The 17,080-nt window shown below is 38.3% G+C and overlaps 1 protein-coding gene across 4 annotated transcripts in view; it reads right to left on the bottom strand.

The window, feature by feature from the left end:
* Nucleotides 1–17,080, bottom strand: part of Spice1 (spindle and centriole associated protein 1) — a 42,151-nt gene that overhangs the window by 11,095 nt on the left and 13,976 nt on the right. For all 4 annotated transcript variants that reach the window (XM_055625143.1, XM_055625142.1, XM_055625141.1 and 1 more), the window contains 8 exons: nt 15,208–15,310; nt 14,225–14,331; nt 13,008–13,123; nt 6,764–6,903; nt 6,433–6,567; nt 5,823–6,088; nt 3,826–3,957; nt 452–602 (listed from right to left, as the gene is read on the bottom strand). In XM_055625143.1, the coding sequence (XP_055481118.1) occupies nt 452–602; nt 3,826–3,957; nt 5,823–6,088; nt 6,433–6,567; nt 6,764–6,903; nt 13,008–13,123; nt 14,225–14,331; nt 15,208–15,310 (1,150 nt within the window). The remainder of the gene's footprint in view (nt 1–451; nt 603–3,825; nt 3,958–5,822; nt 6,089–6,432; nt 6,568–6,763; nt 6,904–13,007; nt 13,124–14,224; nt 14,332–15,207; nt 15,311–17,080) is intronic.

Below are 17,080 nucleotides of genomic sequence, written 5' to 3'. Positions count from 1 at the left end.
AATAATAATAATAATAATAATAATAATAATAATAATAATAATAATAACAACAACAACTACTTCGTAGTCATGTGCTAACAGCATGGTGCATTCCAAGTTATCCAAACAGGGTTGTAAGACTGAGATTTAGGAAGATGTGAGCCACATTTCACCTACATAACATTTCTGACTTTCCAACAGGCGATAATGAGAATTCTCAATAACCTTAAAGCACCATAACCCCTGGGTTTCTCACCCTTGAGTAACTAAAGGCTTTTTAGTAGCAAAGCTTAACAACATTACATTAACAAGATACTAATAGCAAAGCCCACCAGAAGACAGTGACCTCATATAAATTTTATTACAGTCTGCCACTTCTTCAAATCCATCAGCTCTAGCTTCTCTGCTTATTACTAGTCTAAGGTCATTAGGTAATTTAATGACCGTCTGGCAATAATAAGACTCCACCTACCTACATTATCCACAAGTCTTCTACCCATAGGTGCCCTTTCTGATGCTTGACTTTCTTGTCTGTAATTATTTATCACAGGACAGTTCTTAATGGCATGTGTCAGCGATATAAGCTGCTCATCTGTAGTGACCATGTACTGCTGAAGTCGCGCCTAAAGGAAATCACACGTCACTGGCAGAACAGACATCAGTCATTATCTAAAGAGTAAGCCATACAGAGATGGGAGTGAGTATGTATGTGTGTTGAGAAAGAGACAGGGAGACAGAGACCATTACTTTAAATAGCGACACAAGAGCAATGTTATTAGTAATTACAAATACTCAAAAGGTATCATGATGACAAAATAATTAAATAAATCATTAACTACTATAACTAAGTACTCTGCTATAAAAATTAAACCTAACCTTTTTAATAGAACTTTTAACTTATAAAATCTTTTCATAGAGATCATCTCTACTGACTGACTACAATAAGAGTGATAGATAGGGCAAACACAATAGAGCATTCATGGGCATTTAAGTGGATAAACTTTAATGTCATAAAAACATATCATTATGTAGAGGAAATAATTTTAAGGGCAAAAGAAAAGAAAAGCATTCTATATGTAGCATGATTACAATTTTAAATGAGAGATAATTGTATTTTACGCATACTCACATTTGTCTATGCATATATACACCTACTAATATTATGTAATTTTTAATTTAAAGTTTACTCTCTCTCATACAGCTGAACATGTTTAGAATTCCATTTTTACATTAAAAGCCAACTTCCTTGTCCAGAAATTTAGATGGATTTTATCTTTTCCATACTGTAGATGTAAAAGGTAATGTGAAATCAACAAGTCTGATTATAACCACAAAAAGCAAGTCTTTCATGACTATTGGCATACTGTTCTTAGAAGCATATAAAATGGCAGGTAAAAGAAAAGAGGAGTTGTATGTAACTGCCAAGACCTTATAACAAAGACAAAGTAAGAGAAATCAGTGATGACAGCTAGCGATACGTCATACCTAAAAAAGTAGGTATGGTCCAGACAGAAATATTATCAATAGTGTAGTATCAATGAATAAAGCATATAAGACAACTTTACATCACCAGCCATGTTCTCCCTAAATTTCATATTCACATATTCAGTGGTCTTTTGAGTATCACCATCTAGGACTCAAATAGACTTCTCAAACTCAGTATATATAAAGGCTAATAAGCTCCTCTTGAATCCTTCTACAATGTAAACAGCAGCTTCATCTTTTAAATGCCTAATCCCAAACTGCACAATTACCTTTAGCTTCCCCCCCTCACATTCTTGTCTTTACCACATTTCCAATGGGATTGGCTGACCTTCAAAACACACTCTGAATTTGCTGTCTTCACACGTTTCCCACTTCCACTCTAGAACAGGCTGCTATGCCCCATCTGAATCACTCTCATAACTCCTAGATGCACTTCTCTCCTCTCAGGCAGATTACATCTGAGCCAATGGAGTGATTTCACAGGGACATCAGAGAAAACCTTCAGTTCTCAAGAGAAACCAATAAAGGCACCATCTATGCAGCATTAGTCAACTATTAACTGGAGGCAGTTCAATTTAAAAATGAGATTTCATTATATTCTTTTCAGTAGTATCAAATCTTCTTACGCAAGCATGGCAGCACATGCCTGGAACTCTAGCACGCAAGAAGCTGAGACAGAAGGATCACAAGGTCAAGGCCACATTAGGCTACATAGTAAGACCAACTCTCAAACAATAACGAGAAAGCCAACCTAAAAGTAATCAAATCTTCTTATGACTAGGTATCTGGAAACAGCTATATTAAAAATACAAGTTCTGGGTAGAAACACACTAAGAAATAAGAAATAAAGACAATGATGTCCAAAATAACTCTAAGCTTAGGATAGTTGTACAGTATCAGAAAGGTACAGATATCTCACTAATAACTGTAGTCATTTAAAAACAAAATAAATGCATGGCTCTTTATTTCTACTTATATATTAAGTATTTATAAACACTAATTAAGTACATTACTGTTCAAACAGCTCCTAATGGTTAGAGCCTGAGTCAGGCCGCACTAAGCGACCCAACAGAGGCTCTCTGCTCTAGTCACACATAGCACAGTGCAGTGCATGTACTAGTCTGAGGGTGCACAGTGCATGCACAGTAGCCCAGCTGAGCTTTCTAAGACTTAAGTCACAGCGTGACTCTTTTCTTCAGTGGTCCCCGTTTCACTTGCCCAATGCCTGAACCAGCATGCAAAGTGCCCTATGTGCGGTACTTTTCCCATCTTTTCTCTGACTGCTCTCTCTCTTTCCACTTCACTTCCTCCACACTGGTATGCAATTATACCTCTACCTCAAGATCTCGGCCCTTACTTTTCCTCTGCCTGACCTGTTCTTTAAGCACCCTGCAAGTATTAATTACCCACACCAACAATAAGATGGATAAAATATTCTATGTTCTCAAGCAGAATAAGGTCACAGTGACGAGAACTGACGTAAGTCTAACATAAGTGGGTAAATTCAATGATACCACATCGAAACACATCAAAAGCATGCAGAGGAAGACTTCCTAGGGGGTCAGAGGGCTAGCTCAGTCAGTAAAGTGCTTGTCACACAAACATGAGGACCTGAGTTCAAATCCCCAGCACCAATATGAAATCCCAGGTATAGCAGTATATGTTTATAACCCCTGTGCCAGGGGCACAGAGGCAGGCAGATTCTTTGAGCTCACTGGCCAAAGTCTAGTGAGCTCTATGTTCACTAAGAAACCCTACCTCAAAAAATAAGACGAAGAATGAGTGAGGCGGACACCAACATCAACCTCTGTCATCCACACATTCTTGCACATACACATGAACATGTATAATCACACAGCACACACGGAGAGAGAATACGTAAAGAAGCATGCAGGCAGTCAGTGTTCTAGAAAAGACACTGTGTGCCTTTTTGTAGAGCAATTAGTCAAGCAGCACGTCAAATATGAAGCCACTGAAACAACCACAAGTAGCATCTGCCATCACTGTAGGAGGGCTCAAAGGCTCAGCTACCCTCTGCTCTAAAGTGACAAATGGCTACCAGAACACTGTTTCACACTCTTTATAAATGACCACGGTATTGGTGGCTACTGAAATGTAGATCCTGTCATTCCCACTCCATATTTCTTAGAAATGGCAAACTTACCCTGCATATTATGTGCCATTTAAGTTTTGACTACAGGACCTGACATAACAAACATTAGTGTACACCCACTGCTGCTGCTGAGCCTGACAGGTGATCACATCAGAGCGGCTAAGCCATCAGCAACTCCAGGAGAACCATGCATGCACACAGACATGGTCACTACTAAACACGGAGCCTTTGGGAGAGCATGTGAATACCTGCGTGGTACTGTTCTCTTCTCTAAGGAGGAGAATTTCAGCTGTCAGGGCATCGATGAGCTCTCGATGATCACCTAACATCTGTTCCAGCTGCTGCCGTGTCTCCACTTCCTTCCGCAGTTGGATCTCACTCTACAAAAAAACAAGAAGATAAACTCCCACCAGCAGCATCATACAGTGAAAACTACATTTCTACAAAGAGAGCAAAGATAATTACAAACATGAACCATGACGATGATGAGATTTAAAACTTGCATTAAAAGGCTATATTTAGTTAATAAAAATACACTTTTGTGTCCTTGTCCACCTTTCAACAGCTGTTAACACTTCTTATAAATGATACTTATAGAATTGAAGAACTACTTTTTTCCATTTAACAAGTGAAGGGCTGTGCATACTGTCTAAATACACAGACCATCTATAGAAAAACACATTGTATCTGGTCATGATAGGCTACAGGGAAACAAATAGGGTAACTACAAGTTAGGAATGAGAATTAGGTTTTTCATTTTATAATCTTTATCTTTGAATTTCATGTTCTCTGATATATTGCCAATCAAAATTGATAGTTAAAATATAATTTAAAACAAGTATATTCAACTATATTGACTATTTCTATTAAATGGCATAGCTTTGAAAGTAAGTAAATAGTTAAATGGCACATACTACTAAGCCTGCAATGCTTTCGAAGCATTAGCACATTTTTAAGGACTACAGACTTCAGAGAAAAGCATCTGGAGTGGGGAAAGTAACAGAAGTGAGAGGGAGGTAAGAGAGGATGGGGTGGTACTGTGTATGTGTGAAACTGTCAAAGAACAAGCTGAATAAAAGATAAATAGTGGGGAGAAGACACCCACTAACTATCATACCGTTCATATTGTAAAAGAAACGTGTACAGCACTCTGAAGGAAAGGATGAAATAATCACAGAATAAGGCTCTACTGAAAAGACTTCTACATGTCTGACAGTACAACAAACCTTTCATTATAAGGCAGTTTTAGGAAAACAGCCCCAGATGGCATGTCAATTACAGTGATAGAACTACTGTGTAAATTAAAATTTTCTTAACATTTCCGTCATATTTGTTCAACAGATTTAAGTACATTATAAGTAAGCCTTATGTAGATTTTTAATGTGTATATATGCATTTTTGTGAGGGTATGCACACATGCAAACCTCAAATGTCATTCTCAGAAATAGAGACAGGGCTTCTCATTGACCTGTAGCTCACCAATTGGCTAGACTGGCTGGCTAATGAGCCCCAGTGATAGCCCTGTCTTCACTTCCCTAGTGCTGGGACAAGCATGTACCACCATACCCAGGGATCCAGGGTTATTTTGGGTTTTTTAGTTTGGTTTGGTTTTATGAGGGCTTTGGGGACTAAACTCAGGTCCACATACTTTCAAAGTAAGAAACTTTCGCAACTGAGCTATCTTCTAGCTCCTTAAGTAGATTTTATAGAAAATTAAATGTCCTACTAATTCTGTACCACCTGAGAACCGATTATAATTTCTAATTAAACAATTCTTTATTCGATAAATTACTTTCACAATGAGACAACTCCCATTCCAGGAGACCAGGAACAGTTTCTCCACCTATGAAATTTACAGATTGCAGGAAAAGCAACTCTACAAGTGGAACTGATATAGGAGCAGCCAGCAAGAAAACAATGTAATAAAGCTACAGTTAACAGTGTTAATTAAACCAAAATACCCATGTAGGAATACTTGTAACTGGCCTAAGATATTACTTTATTCATAGCAGATTTATCTCACAATTAAAACTCACAGTAACATCAGAATATTTATCTAAGCATGTGTTTAATGATAAGAGAGGAACTACAAGCATAAATTTTACTACAGATATACTAAAACAGTAAAATAAAACTGTTCAAATTTGGCTGTCCTTATTTGGAGGTTGCAGTACATTAAGCAAGGAGAAAGAATCTACATAGATTTCCGCCTGAAGAGAAGATTCATATAATCTTGTATTCTTACCTCTTTAAGGTACCGAACTAGGCGGCAGAGAGAGCTCACCAGTGACAGGGTGAAGCCTGTGAGCCCCTGACCACCCTGCAGGCCCTTGACCTCACGCCCTGTCCACCGCTCATATTCTTCCATTTCATGTTCCACTTCATTTATCATGTGTTTGAGGATATCCAGGCTGGAGTTATTGTTGGTTGGTAAATCTGCAGAGGTTGTGCTGGTGGATAACATGTTTTTCGTCTGCTTGGAAGGAGCACATATATCTGGTTTCCTTTTCACTGAAAACAACAAAAGTCATTCTATTTCAAAACCAGGAAAATTACAACTACTAAATTACCAAGAAAACATTTACTTGTTCACCATTTTTAAAAAGTTAGAAGTCACCACAATTTTATAATACAAACCTACAAAGTTTACATCATCTATAACTAACATATTATGATACTCTCTCTCTTACAGTATATGGAATAGAAAAGATTTCTTGCCTTCCCCTCAACAAACTCATACTTAAATAAATCCAAATGGATGAGTTTCAGGAAAAAAATATTTACTGAGTGATTAATAAAGCTATGACAAGATGGATGTTTAACAATTCATCTTTGTAAAGTGAGAAAATGTAGACCTTTACTTAACAGCTGCTTTTGCTTCCTTGAGTTCAGCACTTGTCCCACATAGCTGGAGTCTAAAGCCTCAGCAGCCTCCTCAGGCTGAAGACCAGCATGGATTCTCTTGACAGCATCCGTGGCATTCAGAGCAACTGGAAAGGAAGAAAACAGCAAAAAGCATTTCAAGGGAGTAAGCTTTCTCTAAAAACAGTTCCACTAATAGGTTTAGTCAATATATAAAGACTCCAAAAGTTAAGTAGCATTTGAAATTTACTGTGTTCAAGACAAACAAAAACAAACAAACCAAAGAAAGTTTGCCACTAGAAAAACTGCAAAAGAGCAACTAGCCTTTCTGTTCCTCTGCTGAGACCTCCAAGGGTAGAGTTCCTGGAGGAGTTCTCTGTGACTGGGTAGCTATTTTCTGCTGAATATCAGTCCACAGTTGATTGATTAATTCAGAATTCTCTTCCTTTAGTTGGTGAAGAAACCTATAAATTATGGAACAGTTAGAATAGATCTATCATTTAAACTGTTTAACAGTTCATGTGTTTGAAAGTTCTTAGCAATTCACAATTAAATGATTTTATTGACTTTAGCTGACAAGACAATGTTGTGATTAAATGAAAAATGTCCCCCATAGGCTTATGCATTCACAAACTTTGGTTCCCAGCTGGTGGTGCTGTTTGGGAAGGTTATAAGACCTTCTGGGGGTGACCTTCTGGGGGAAGACTGTCACTGGGGTTGGAGCTCTAAGGTCAGGCTTTCATAGCCCAGCCCCACTTCCTCCTCCCACTCTCTGCTTTCAGACAGCTAAAGCAGTGTGACAGGCTGGCCTCCCTGCCATAAATGCCATAAACGACTGTATTCTCGCAACTTTACCCCTGTATGGGTATTTGATCACAGCAACAGAACAAGGCTAATATGCACAGGTAGGAAGCAAAAGGCCCATCATCTCAGGGAAGAAATCAGTCTATCTACTTTGCAGTTTCTGTGTCCCATGGTCCCTTACACAAGAGTGCTTGCCTTTGTGTCTCACGCTTCTTTTGTTCTCTAAAGTGTATAAATGATTCTGTCCTTGTGGCTTCTTCTCCCCTCCAGGAAAGCCAGTCTCCACAGCAAACAGTTTCCTCATATTGAAGGAAATGTTTCGCACCAGAGGTGGAGCAGAAGGAGTCAGAAGAGGAGCCCAGGGACTTAATACTTGAAAGCGCTTTCATGAGAGAGCTTAGCGTTATCCACAAACATCACCATCATGGACAATGTAGGTACTTCATTTCTCACTTAAAGTGAGACTTAACAAGTGGGAAGATAGAAAATAGAAACAAATATCTACCATCTAATGAATGAATGTGTAAAACGTGGTATAGCTATTCAATGAAATACCATTCAGCCACAGAAAGGAATGAAACATTGCTATCCACTACAACATGGAAGACACCAGACACAAAAGACAGCACAATGCATGATCTCTACATGACAAGTGGAAATAGGCAAATCCATAGGACAGAAAACATTATCAGTGGTTATCCAATGCTGAAAGGGTTGGGAGGAAATGGGCTTTCTTTCTGAGGTGATGAAAATATCCTAAAATTGACTGCAATGGTGACCAAATGACTATTAATGTATTTTTAAAATACTGAATATTTATGTTATAAATAAACAAGCTGTATATATATGAACTATAAATCAAACTGTTAGAAAATTGAAGAGGAGGTAAGTAATCTAATTAAGCTGCTCCAAAGCCCAATTTCAAGCAAACTTTAAGCAGCACATTAGAACACCATTTGCTAAAAAGTGTATCTAGCAAAACAGCCACAATATGAGCCTTGCATGGGGAAAAATGACAAGAAAAGGCCCTTTGTAAGACAATACTGGTGGTTGTAAGTCCAACCTTTACGATAAATCTCAAAAGAATGCTCTACAAGTTGGAAAAATAAACACCACATTCTTATACTTACCATCTCTAATGTTAATGCTTCCAAGAGTCAGGCTACATAGTAACCATAAAAAAATACATAATCAGGGTAGGCTAAAAGCTGTCAAAAGACACCTACAACCCAATCCCTAGAGTCTGTGAATACTATCTTATCACATTAAAAGGGAACTTTGCAGATGTGGTCAAATTAAAGATCATGAGATAAGGACAAGTTCCTAAACTACTGAGGAGTGCCCTAACTGCAAAATGCATGCATCCATAGAGAATAAGTAAGACGTGATCCACTTAAGGGTGAAGATGGAGGCAGAGACTGGAGTGATGGAGCCACAAGTCAGAGACTGCCAACAGTCCCTACCAACAGCCACCAAAGGAGAAAAAAAGAAAGCAACAGATTCTCTTCTGGCCTCTCCCAGATGGTGTAATGGCCCTAAACACACCTGATTTCAGCCTAATGAAACATATTTCAGATTTCAAACCTACAGACACAATGAATTTGTATTGTCTTAAGCTGCCAAGCTTTTGCTAATCTGCTACAGCATCATGAGAAAACAGACTATGACTTGAGCAGAATGCTAGTGTAGAAACAGCTTGGAAGTAAATGGCTTGGGAGTAAGCCTAGAATTTTTAAGTGAATGACAGAAGTAGCCTACATTGTCTTAAATAAGCTATCGGTAGAAATGTAGATATTAGTAATTCCTCCAATAAAGACATAGAGGTGTACTGTAGAGAAACCCCAAACTGACTTAGAGAATTCCCATACTGTAAATAGAAAGTTGACAGAAATATGACTGTCAGCAGAGCTGCTAGTCTGAGAGTTCAGAAGGACCTAAAAAACATGCTGTTAGAAACCAGAGGCCAGCTAATGCTTGGGGTGGTAGAAATCATACTGTAGTTGCATACAAAGGAGAAGTTTATAAGAAGTTTTGCTGAAGAGACTCCAAAGCAAAGTGCTAAGCACACCATGGAAGGGAAGGGAAAAACTGAGGGCAGACTGTTAAGCAAAAAGGACTCAGGGTTAAGATTTCAGCTCAGTGCTTGCCTAGTATGCTTGAGGTTCCAAGTTCAATAGCTAGTACTGGAAAAAATAAAAAGGGATTAGGACTTGAATTTTTGAGAAATGCTTGGGCCTGCAGATCTCAAAAGATATGCAAATTAGAACTGTAGCTAAGAAAGCAAGCTCTAGAGAGGAGAATACGTGTGCTGCCGAGTGTTTGCTAGTTCTGAGGGGCATGATATAAATCCTGCATCTCCTCAGTGAGCTCAGCAAAAGCTAAGGCAGAAAAAGAGATTATCCAGAAAAGATCCATAAGGACCTCAGGTAAAACACAGACATGTACAAGAGCCTTTCAGAATGTTTAAATAGCAGAAACATCACTGGCTCAGACTGATAGGATAGAGTAAAGGATTGGTGCCTGACTCCTAAACTTCCACAGAGAGGTGTAAGCTGACAAAGATACCCAGCTATGAAATGAGCCATCTATCCTTCAGGCAAAAGAATAAATGGCCCCAAGACCAGAGCTACAGATGTAAAAAACCTGTAAAGTTAAATTCACAGGCACAGAGGCCAAGGGAAAAGCCTCAGAAATAGTGGGCGGAGCTATGGACCCTAAGGATGAAGACTCAGGCCAGAAATGAAACCTTACAGAATTTGTCTGTCAGGATTTCAAAGCTGCTTGTAACTCCTGACTAATATCTTCTTTCGATAATTTTTCTTCTTTTACAACGAGAATATCTATAACTCTTATCCCAGATATGTTCCATCACTATATTCTGAAAGCAGATCACATATTACTAACTTCACAGAACTTCATATGAAAATGAATTCTGTGGTAGAATGGATTATATCCAGTCTTCCCATACTTTATTTAATGATGGGATTAGGGACTTCTTCACCGGGCCTGAAAGAAAGGCATGCTCTTAGATCAAGAAGTGTTCAACTGTATCCACAAAATCCATGCATACAATAGTGATATTATAAACAGAAAATGTAAACTCAAATGATTCAGCTAATGAACATCCCTCCCTGATGATGCCAAGAAGAAAGTCAGAATAAAGCTACAAGAGCATATAAGATGGAATTAAATATATTTACATAATCATTTGAAGATACAACATATGTGTGCATATTGAGTTGTATGTATCTGATTCACAGTATCAGTTAAAAAACAACAAAGAAACCATGGTAGCAGTGCATGCTATAATCCTAGCACTTGGGAAGCTAGGACAAAAGGATCACAAACTGACGATCCAGTTGGGCTACAGGGAAAAACCATGTCTAACAAAAACTAACGGCTGGAGACAGAGCTCAGGGACAAAGATGTGAGCATACAAGGTTCATACATCAGCACAATAAACAAACAGGAAAACACTTCTGAAAGCAAAAGGTTATGAGTGTATGCACATGTATGTGTACACATTCACTAACTAAAAAATTCTAAAATTTTAAGTGGATAAATATCAGGAAAAATGATCTATTGAATGCAGGAAAGAAATTCTTTAAAGAAAATCTACCTGAGAAATAAAGATTAATCCCAGGTGTCCAGTGAAAATTTAGTTTCATAAGGAACTGAGGCACTTCAGGAAAGCAACCCAGGAATGGTAGTAAGATTAGGGAGATAACAAACGTGAATGGGAGACAGGATGAGACTTCATATCTATAACTAGTTACTGATAGAGAAGCAGAACAGCCAGCACCAGCAATGGGGACAGGGAAAGGCAAGCCAACAACTTAAAGGACCAGCTGTGTCAGATAAGGGGACACTGACCTGACCCTCAACTATAGGACACATTCCTCTGTCATCACTGCTTCAGTTGCTCCCTCTAGGTTCCTGCCTAGAGTTCCTGCTTTGGATTTCTTTAATGATGGACTTCAACCTGTAAGACCAGTAAAAATAAAACCTTTCCTTTCCAAGTTGTTTTGTTTTTATCAGAGCAAAAGAAACCACAGGAGAACACTTAGCCTTCCTTGGGGGTTGATGCTGGCACCAAGAATGTCAAGTACAAGGTCCAGAAGCCAGTGAGGATCAGCATTGTGCAATATGGTGGCCAACTGCCACATGAGCTATAGAGATGTGCTATCCATAGGAAATTCATACCAGATTCCAACAACAGCATGAAAAACATACAGTGAATCACAAATTAACCTTTTTTTAAAACTTAAAATAATTCAACTACCTCATGATTTAATCTATATTGGCTACCTGGTTAAATGATGATATTTTGATATTTTCAAGTAAACAAAAAATATTTTGGAAAAAAAAGAAATATATGTAGAACATAGACTTCAAAGTGAAAAATATTATGCATAATGTTTTTTAAAGTGTGCAGAGGGGGCTGCAAAACAGTCCAGTGGTAGAATTCTTGTCTGTATGCACAGGCATTAGTTATGTTTAACACTGTCAAAAGTTATACATACTACATAATATACTAGGAGTCTTTAATATTTCACTCTCAGAATACAATATGGCAAAATTAAGGAAGGAGACAGAGGAATAAGACATAGTCAGCAAGGCAGGCGTTACGATGTGCACAGAATGTTATACTTTCTAATAGAATCATAGCCTTTTCTCGAGCATGCACATGAAACACTCGCCGAACTGTGATCACAGACTGGCTCACAAAGAGAGCATCACCAAGTTCCACAGGCAGCAAGATAACAAAGCATAACCAGAACACAGTATGATTAAACCTGTCAGGAAGTCCCAGAGTTTTGTTGTATCTTTAACTCTCAGTGAAAAGAGGAAAATCAACTGAAATGACCTCATTTCTTGAATAAACTACTTATTTTTGTCAACTGAAAAAAAACAATGTACTATAATCCCAACTCAAGAAGCTACAAAAGCAAAACAAAAGAAAGCACATACAAGGAAAAAAAAAAAAAAAGGTAAAATTAAGGAGGGAGAAATACAACTGTAAGCTTGACTTAATAAGCCTGAAGCCAGATTCTTTGAAAAACTAAGAAACTAGACTATTAGGCCAATGAAATCCTAAGAGAGTACGGCCAAAACGAATGATGAGGAAGATTCAGTGCACAAGCCCACACATATCTCAATACCAAAACAAGCATATTTTTATAAGATAAGGAACAGAGCAGGCACCTTATATGTTACTATCACTTTACAGAGTCCTATAATTAATATACAAAAGAATAGAGGAAACTTGAGAAGGTGTAAGACACAGAAAAGAAAAACTGTCCATTGTAGATGACAATATGCCAAACCCAAAAACTCAGAGATCTGCCAGTCAGCTCTGATATTCACTCAATTGACAGTTTCACTGTGCTGTAAAAACAAAACAAGAGATCCCTAAGATCTTACAGAAGACTGTGGTGTGATTTCAGGCCATATCAGGTGATAAGTCCAAATACACCACTGCTAATTTTTATGTATGAAACAAGAGGAAATGAGATACATATTTATATATCTGCTTATATTTATAGAAAGAAGTACGGGAGGGATAAAAAGCATTTTATATTCCTACACCTTTTAAAGCACTATAGAAGAATTTTAAACATTCATATAAAACTGTCCACTCAACTGGTTTTCGTTGATTGGTTGGGTGGGTGGTCAGTCGGTCGGTTGGTTAAGGAATAATGCAGTAAGTGCACACTTTGACTATCTGAGAACACAGCCTGTGTATTCGTGCACACACGCGTACCTCTTTGTACTCCTGTTAGGCTGAGAGCTGAGGGAGTTAGGCAGTTCAGTCTCGCTGTCTTCTGACTGGCTGTGAGCAGTGCTTTCTTCCCCTTCATCGTCCACTTCATTCAGAGCCTACCTCAACAAGAAAAGCAGCAGCACACGTTGACCATATGCTTACTATCCTCTCTGCCACAGCAGAAATCTCTCCAAGGCTAACTCCTCATGTGAGCCAACTACCAAACCCTCCAGTCTTCCTCAACTAACGGTCCTTCTAATACCTTCAGAGCTGCCTGCCCAACTCAGCTGTCCATATCTAACAGAAGGAAGCCTATTCCTTCTCGGCCTAACCACGTGCCCACCTGGAGATACTCCTCTTTGTCTTTTATTTTTATTCACTCCAGGCTAACCCAATGTTATGTAACCGAGGCTGGCCGCAAATTCGCAACTGCTTCTGTTTCAGCCTTTCTATTGCTAGCATTGCACACTTGTGGCATCATCATTGGCACTGCCAATCTCTTTAAAGGATCATTTCTCATTGTGCACCCACCATCTATGCTCTGAACCTTTGCTTTTGTCCTAATCCACTCAAAATAAAAATACTTTCTACAATGTCAGAATCAGCATGTTGATTCCCAGAAGACAATCCTGTGTTCCCTTTCCTCTCTGACTCATTACCCCTTACTCATCACTTGTTCCTTTACACTCTTGATAAGGATTGTATATGCATGAGGAATTTAGTCCAATACCCAAACACACACAATAAAGTGCCAGATATGGCAGTGCATGCTTTTAATCTCAGCACTGTGGAGGCCGAGATGGGGTGCTCCCCGGGGCTCCTTGCCAGCCAGTCTAGGCTTAGGCAGTAAACTCCAGACCAATGAGAGACCCCATCTCAAAGGAAATGGACAGTATTCCTGAGAATGACACCAAGAATGTCCTAGGACTTGCACATGTGCAAACACATGCAAACACACACACACACCTGCAACACATACTAAACTATTCACTCATCCTTCAACTTCATATCGTATCTTCTTGGACCTTCTATTCTCTTTCTAGCTTATATTTCCAATATTCTTTATTAGTTCTCTTTTTCTACTGTCTCTTTATGGCTGACAGGACAATGGTTGACATTTAAGTTTTTAAAATGTCCACCACGTTGCCTGTACAAAGCTGAATTCCATTTCAGCCTGGGCCCTTTTTTCACTCATTTCAGTGAACGCAATGCATTACCTGAGGTTCTGTGACAGATTCATTAAAGAGAGACTGGGTAACAGGGTCTTGATTTACTCCAGTGGGACGCTGAGAAGAATCTGGAGCCATTGTTACATTTGGAAATCCTGCAGAAGGAACGAACACAAGTCATTATTTTATTTCATCTGCTTAAAGAGGCTTTGCAAGTTCTACAAGGCTGCAGGCCCCCTTCACCTCACGGAACTCTAAAACAGCTCTACTTACATATGTGGATACGTACCAGCCATATACCTAAACCCATTTTACCTTCACAAAACTCCATGAGATAGGTTCTATCATTTTACAGACATGTAAACTAAACCTTAGAGAAGGTAAGTAACTAGCCCAGAGTTACTCTAATAACTCTAATAATGGCTGACCATTTATTAGATTCAAACTTTTTACTAAAAATAAATCATATGCTTCTGAAAGATTAAACAAGTTATATAGCATTATGATAAAAAGTACTGAAGCCTTTAAGTAATTTAATTAATAGTATATGCCTTTAATGACAGCATTCAGAAATTAAGAGGCAGAAAAATTGGGAGTTCAAGGCCAGGTTTGGCTACATGAACCCTGGGGGTGGAGGGCAGGGATTATCCTATGTAACTAAAGAAAATCAATGTTTCTTTTAGCAAGAAACTGAGGCATCTTTAGATTTTAAGCTAAGCTTACTCAAACTACATGGAAATGAACATATTTTAATAATGTGGTAGCTTAATAAGCTGATAATTAAGCCACGTTTTATAGTAACAAAGTGCTGTACTTCGTACCACATTTTAGCAGATAATTCCCTTAGTTGAACAATTTGTAATACTTAATATTCCTAGTAAAGAGGAAATGAATCAAGATTCTTCACTCTAATAATCTTCATATACTATCCAGCTAGAACACATAGCAGGAACACGATTCCTAAAATCAGATTGAATTCTTCTAATAACTTTCAGAAAGAAAAGCAGGTTTGGTGTGGACTGAAAGCTTACCTACACGCTTACGAGGGACATCAACAAACAGTCCTTTGGCCGCAGCTATCAGATGATCGGATTTTTCCAGGATATCCTGTGTCTGGTACTGATCGGAAAGCATCTACACACATATTAAGAAAAATATTGTTCAGAAAAAAATACATTTACTTTCAAAATCACTAAGGAAAAAGACCAAGGAAAGGTACCAAAAACAACATTTTAAAAACTTAACTATCAACCTTTATTGGTTGTAGTTGTTGAATTTGCTCTTAACTATGGGCCATGACCATCCTAAAATCCTCTAATGTCAACATCCTTAGATAACAGTAGGTGAGGCTAGTAAAATAATTAGCAGTTTCAAAGGAATACATATGTTGGGAGTTTGGTCTGATGCTTGTATATTCCTGCTAGTTACTGGCCCTCAAGATCTGGTTACTGCCCGAACACATCTATCCTTGTTGTGTAAACCTACCTAAGACATTATACCTGACTGCTTATTAAACAATCCCCTGCCTATACCTGGGCAGGAGAGAATGGGGTAGGCGTGGCTAAGGTTCCCAGGCTTTGGGTTCAAGAAAATCATGGGAGACAGATGGATGGCAGAAGAGGAAGAGGGAGGATGACATGATGGGTTAGCATGAAGAAGAAACCAGGTGGGCCAGGAGGAAGTACTCTAATAATGGAAAGGCCCAGATGAAGAATATAAGCAAGTATCTTGGGATTATGGATGAAAGGTAGCCCAGATAGGAACGGTTAAAGCAGATGGCATTGGATGGAGGCTGGGAGACGGATGGTGAAGTTACTGCGATAGCATAGGTAGAAAGATATGCCTTGCCCAAGGTAAAATAGGCTATTATAAAATTTAACGGGTATCTGTGTTTTATCTGATTGATCGTGGGTTAGATAATACCACCAGGACAATCATAGAGCAAATAATAAATAATATATAGCCCAACACTCATTTTTATTTACTACAACATACATATTACATTGTGACCTGGCATACACACACCTTTTTAAATTAAGACTTTTATACAGTCTTTTCAAATGAGAATGACTATATTTAAGTTTTATTCCTTCTAGTGTTAAGTGATGGCTGTAGTCCACTAACTTGATCTCATAATCCATAATAAATAATAATATGCAGCCCGAAAAACAAAGATTAAAGGCAAGAATCTTTGAGCCATGAACTCAAAGGTATTCCTACCACTGAAGTATTCTGATTATCCACTAACAGGCCATGCACGACTTGTGACTTAAAAAACAAGGTATAGTTTTAAGGTTAAACAAATAATGTTATGCTTGGGTATTTATAAACAAGTTAGTTTTATTTATCATGGAGAGATGGTTACACAAAAGCACCACTACAATCGTCCTTTCTATTGAAGGACTTTAATATACATAGAAGCAAAGGCTACAGACGAATCAATTTTATCTACCACCACCAGATGGCATTCTTAAGCCAAAAGGAATCTAAAAATCAAGGCAGTTCCATTTCTAACACTGACTCAAATCAATAAAGTATCTAATAATAAACACTCCAACTTGAATTTCTCTATAACACAGAAAATTACGTCCGTCACATGACATCAATTATTATTTTAGGATACAGCAAAAAAAGGGAGTTGTGTTTTTTTTTTTTTTAATTTTATTTTTTTCTTATGAGTACATTTTATTAACTCTGTATCCCAGCCATATCCCGCTCCCTCATTCCCTCCCAATCCCAGGGAGTTGTGTTTTTAAGTTATCTTTTCTGCTATGGCCAAGCAGGTCAGCGGGGTCAGTTAATGAGACTAAGTCTTGAATTTGCTCCTTCCAAAGAACTTTAGAACCGCATAAGACCAAGAGCACGCATGGTGTAGAACACTGGGGTTAGGGCCACAGCAGACAC

The sequence above is a fragment of the Psammomys obesus genome, unplaced genomic scaffold (genome assembly GCF_907164565.1).
Source record: "Psammomys obesus unplaced genomic scaffold, mPsaObe1.curated_primary_1811, whole genome shotgun sequence".
Lineage (NCBI taxonomy): Eukaryota > Metazoa > Chordata > Mammalia > Rodentia > Muridae > Psammomys > Psammomys obesus.
The sequence above is the reverse complement of the archived record's forward strand: the minus strand, read 5'-3'. Positions and strand labels throughout refer to the sequence as shown.